The sequence below is a fragment of the Felis catus genome, chromosome F1, assembly GCF_018350175.1.
Source record: "Felis catus isolate Fca126 chromosome F1, F.catus_Fca126_mat1.0, whole genome shotgun sequence".
NCBI lineage: Eukaryota > Metazoa > Chordata > Mammalia > Carnivora > Felidae > Felis > Felis catus.
Window position 1 is genome coordinate 65616489 of NC_058384.1, and position 5011 is coordinate 65621499.

Genomic DNA, 5011 nt, shown 5'->3' on the forward strand with positions numbered 1-5011 from the left:
TCATCCTGCACCCAACAACCTCCCTTGGAAGGCACTTCTCAGGGCTGTTTGCACAGCCCGATTCCTTAAACTATAAACAATAGGGTTGAGGAGAGGGGTCACCACAGTATAGGTGACCGCAATCAGCTGATCCCGCTCAAGAGAGTAACTGGCTTTGGGCCTCAAGTACATGAAGGAGGCACAGCCATAGTGGATGATGACCACTGTGAGATGTGAGGCACAGGTGGAGAAGGCCTTCTTCCGCCCCTCAGTGGAGGGGATCCTCAGGATAGCTGCCAGAATGTAGGCGTAGGAGATGGTGATGAAGGAGAAAGAGACCAGGAGGACCAGCAGGCTAAGGATGAGGATGCCCAGCTCACTCGGGCCTGTGTCCCCACAAGCCAGGCTCAGCACTGGCGGCGTGTCACAGAAAAAGTGCTGGATCTCGTGGGAGCCGCAGAATGGGAGGTGGAAAATGACCAGTGTCATTCCCAGCCCAAAGAGGTACCCACTCAGGAAGGAGGTGCCAACCAGCCGGGCGCAGAAAGGAGGATCCATGCGGCTGGCATAGTGCAACGGGGCACAGATGGCCACATACCTGTCAAAGCCCATGACGGCCAGGAGGAAGCAGTTGGTACAGGCCCACGAGGCAGAGAAGAACATCTGAGCAGCACAGCCCTCATAGGAGATGGCCTGGCCCCCCATGACCAGGCTGGAGAGCATCTTAGGGATGATGCCCAAGGTGTAGCAGGTCTCAGAGAAAGACAGGAAGGAAAGGAGGAGGTACATGGGGGTGTGCAGATGGCTGTCCAGCCTGATGACCACAATAATGAAGACATTGCTGGTCAGGGTTACCAGATACAGAGAGAAGAAGAGTGCAAAGAGCAGGAGCTGAAGCTCCCCGAAGCCGGAGAAGCCCAGGAAGACAAAGCCCCTCCAGGCGGTTGCATTGGTCTGCCCCATCCTCGGTGGTACCCTCATAGATGTGTGGATCCCTTCCCCCTTGTCTATAGATGCCCCGTTTCTTTACAAGGCAGGATGAGGTGGGTTCTCATTCCTTTGTGCCTGTTGGAACTCAAAAAGATGGCTAATTTAGACAGCCATCAAACCTCAGAAAGGTATTTATCTCATTAGAGGCACAGATATGTGGACCCATTTCACATGCACGTATATACATGCACAGGCATGCACAAAGGCACACAATGTGCACACATGTGCACACACAGACACACACGTGTACATGCACACCAGGTGCAAAGCCCTCACACATAATCATGCATATCTCCTCAGTACACCGCACGTTCACCATTAATGACCATATCCACAAATCACAAATACATCAGGCATGCTATAAATGCACATCTATTGAGATAGCACATAAATAAGTAGATGTGTGCACCACACATATATTCATACCAACATCATATATACACCCGCATAAGAATATTCACGTGGACACATACGCATCGCTTGTTAGAACGCGATGGGGGGTGGCTTAATGGACATTGTTTTATGATTCAGGCAGCAGAACCGAGACTAGAGGAAAAGTGTCTGCGTCCTAATCTAACAATCCTTCCCCTAGTGACGACTCTTCTCAGACACCGTGGGACATGCACTCCCATGAACACGGAGCTCAGCAAGAATCCCTTGTCTGTGTCGCTCTCCCAAAGTCTTTTCCATGTGAGTCCACGCCTCGCACTGGAGGAAGCATCAGAACTCAGGGAAGGGGCGGGTCCCCAGCACACCGATCAGCTGCCAGGGGCTGCCGCTGGGAGACCGGGCGGGGGGGGGGGCTCTCTACTCACCCTCACCCGAAGAGGCTCATGGGGAGGCAAGCCCTCCTTCTCAGCGACCATGCTCTACGCGCCGCCCCGCCACCCTGCCTGCAGGAGAAGAGACCTGAGATCCATCTCAGAAACTCCTGCTGTGGGCAAAAGGCGATGTTCCCAGGTTATACCAGGACAGCTTCCACACCTGTGGACCCAGGAGGTGAGTCATCTCTGCTTCCATGGAAACAGCTTCTCTCTCTGAGGGTCCCCTGTCCCCATGGGTGTGATGTCAGGAAGCACCTCTAATGGCTTTTGCCATTAGCTGTGAGTATTCTTTTGGGGAAAGCATAAGAGGAACCGTGAACAAACAGATGCTAGCATCATTATTCAAACAACAACTCGATATGTGCTAAATATTATATTTATTATTTTCACCTGTCAAATCTCTTTTAAAGCTTCAAATGCCCTGGTGAAAGAGAGTTGACAGTCGCATTTTATGGAAGAGGAAACCAAGCCCAAGAGAGTCTAAGTGACCCATCCAAGAGCGCAGAACTCAGATTCAACCTCTTAGAGTCTCCCTGTAAGATGTATACTAAGAACACAGGAATTCACCTTCCCCTGCTGTTGTCTCACGAGCTGGAGATGACTGTTTCTGACCTGTGTCCAGTTTCACAGGTCATACTGCATGCTCACAGTATGAGAGCACCCTCATTTCCCAGGTTTACCCCCTTCACCTATCCTCATCTGTCCACTCCACTTTTTCACATGCATCTTTTTAAAGCTTATCTATTTTTTGAGAGAGAGACAGAGAGCAGAGGATGGGCAAAGAGAGAAGGAGAGAGAGGATCCCAGGTAGGCTCCACACTCTGAGTGCAGAGCCCGACGCGGGGCTCCATCCCGCGAAACGTGAGATCATGACCCAGGCTGAAATCAAGAGTCAGGTGCTTAACCAACTGAGCCACCCAGGTGCCACCAGACACATCTTTTCAAAAGGAACCTTACTTTATTTCCATCTTTCTGCAATACTGCAATAACTGTACCCAGATTTTTAATCCATCCGACAGATCATCCTGAAACCTGAAAATATCCAGAAATTCCAGGCTTCGTCATCTTGTCTAACTCTTCGCTCAATGCGCATTGTTCTGAGTACACCAGCAGTGTGAATCCACCCCTCCAATACACATTTTTGCCCATTCGCTGGCTCAGGAGAAATGGTAATGATGATTGTTAAAATGCATTCAGTGCCAGACATCTTGCTGACTCCATTAGACGAATTGAACACTCAAAATATTTAAAGATTATTCTGATTACCCTCCCTTTTTGGATAAGAAGACTGAAGCATAGAAAACGTAAATAACTTACTGAAGAGAAGGTGACAAGGGCCAACACGACAACAAGTGGCCTCAGGAACACTTCTCTTCACTACCGTGTCATTTATGGTAACCTGCATCAGTCAGAAGGGTCCACAGGGCACCTGAGTGGATCAGTCGGTTAAGCATCCAACTCTTGATCTCAGGTCATGATTTCAGGGTTCTGAAGTTCAAGCCCCACATCGGGCTCCTCACTGGCAGCACAGAACCTGCTTGGGATTCTCTCTCTCTCTCTCTCTCTCTCTCTCTCTCTCTGCCTCTCCCTGCTCTCTCTCAAAATAAATGAATAAACTTAAAAACAGGAGTTAAGGGTCCAAAAGATGAGCAAGACATGGACATTAGTATAAGAGTACAACTATTGGCTTTCTAGCAATTTCCCTAGCACTTGGTATTGTTTTGTCTGTCGACTTAGAGACTGTAGCATGCATTTTTCATTTAAAACATTCTACATAAATTTAATGTTGAATGATTTCCAGTAAAATATGGAAAAGTTGCAATGACATGACTCTATTTACTTAAATCCACCAACACATTCCTATAATTTTTAAACAGTCATATGCCTTTTTAAAAAAATTAAGATAGTACTTAACACGTGCGTATATAAACTTTTATATTTAACCTCGCATTCAATTTCAGGGTTCTTCGTTCTCCCCTGTGTATCCAAGTTACCGTGGGCTTCATGTTCCTTCAGCCTTCTCTTAGTATATCTTACACTGCATGCTGGCTAGCAACTCTCCTCATGTGTGTTTATCTGAGGATTTTTTTCATTTTGCCTTCATTCGTGAAATACAGTTTTGCAGGATAAAAAATTCCTAGTCCATGGAGTACCTTTCTTCCTCTTCCCCTATGTCATTTTCAGTGTCTCTGTCCTCCCTAATTTCTAATGCACACACTGCCCTTAATGACATTGTCATTTTATCCTATGCAAATTCTCCTGTTGTTTCAACATTTTCTCTTTAACTTTGGCTTTCATCTATTTGTGTCTGGTGTGTTTACATATGCTTTTGTGTTTTTCTTACTTGTGATTTATGGAACATCATGACTTTCTACCTCATTCTGTTCTACCAAATTTGGGCAGTTTTCAGCTATTATTTCTTGAAATATTCTCATCCCCTGTATCTTTTCATTTCCTTCTGATCTTCCCATTACACAAATGTTGGACTACTCGATATCGTCTCAAAAAATCTCTCAGAGTGGATTCATTTTAACCCTTTTCTTCCGTCTTCAGATCAACTTATTTGTATTGTTTTATTTTTCAGTTCATCAGTCCTTTCTTCTCTCATCTCCAAAATTGAGCCTATTTAATGAAAAATAACGTATTCCATCAATATGTAAAAAGAATAACATTTCATGACAAAAGGGGATTTATTCCAAGGAATCAGGACCGATTTACTATTTGAAAATATGTTGAAACCATTCACTAAATTAGTCAAATTAATGGAAAAAAGATAAGCTACTCATCTCAATATTTGTACAAAGATTATTTGGAAAAATAAATACTATTATTATATGTAAAAAAAAAAAACAACAACTCTGTTCCTACTTAAAACTAAAGCACATCCTTCCACATTGTAAAATATTGAATTCTTTTCCCTTGGATAAGCAGTCTGACCACTCTACACAACATCGTGCCGGAAGACCAGACCAGTGTAATAATATCAGTAAAAGATAGAAAAGATGTAATAATTTGAAAGAGATGATAAAACCCTTCATTTGCAGATAACGTGACTGAGTACCTAAAAAATCTTACTAAACCCATAGAAGGACTACAAATACAATAAGTACACTTAGAAAGTTCTCAAATCAATTGCTTTTCTTCATATTAGTCACCAAAAATAAGAAATTCCCTTTTTTGTTGAAGAGAGAGAGTGTGCAAGGAGGAGAGAGGGGCAA

At 44.6% G+C, this 5011-nt stretch overlaps 1 protein-coding gene across 1 annotated transcript; it reads right to left on the minus strand.

Annotated features, from left to right (window-relative positions):
* LOC101100692 (olfactory receptor 10Z1) lies at positions 1 to 1409 on the minus strand. Its single transcript, XM_003999608.2, has one exon. It carries the CDS (start codon positions 958 to 960, stop codon positions 1 to 3), a length of 960 nt encoding a protein of 319 aa, XP_003999657.2. The 5' UTR covers positions 961 to 1409.
* Between the last annotated feature and the right edge of the window lie 3602 nt (positions 1410 to 5011).

Excerpts from the sequence above, each read along its gene's own strand:
- LOC101100692 (XM_003999608.2), bottom strand. The coding sequence starts at position 960 with ATGAGGGTACCACCGAGGATGGGGCAGACCAATGCAACCGCCTGGAGG.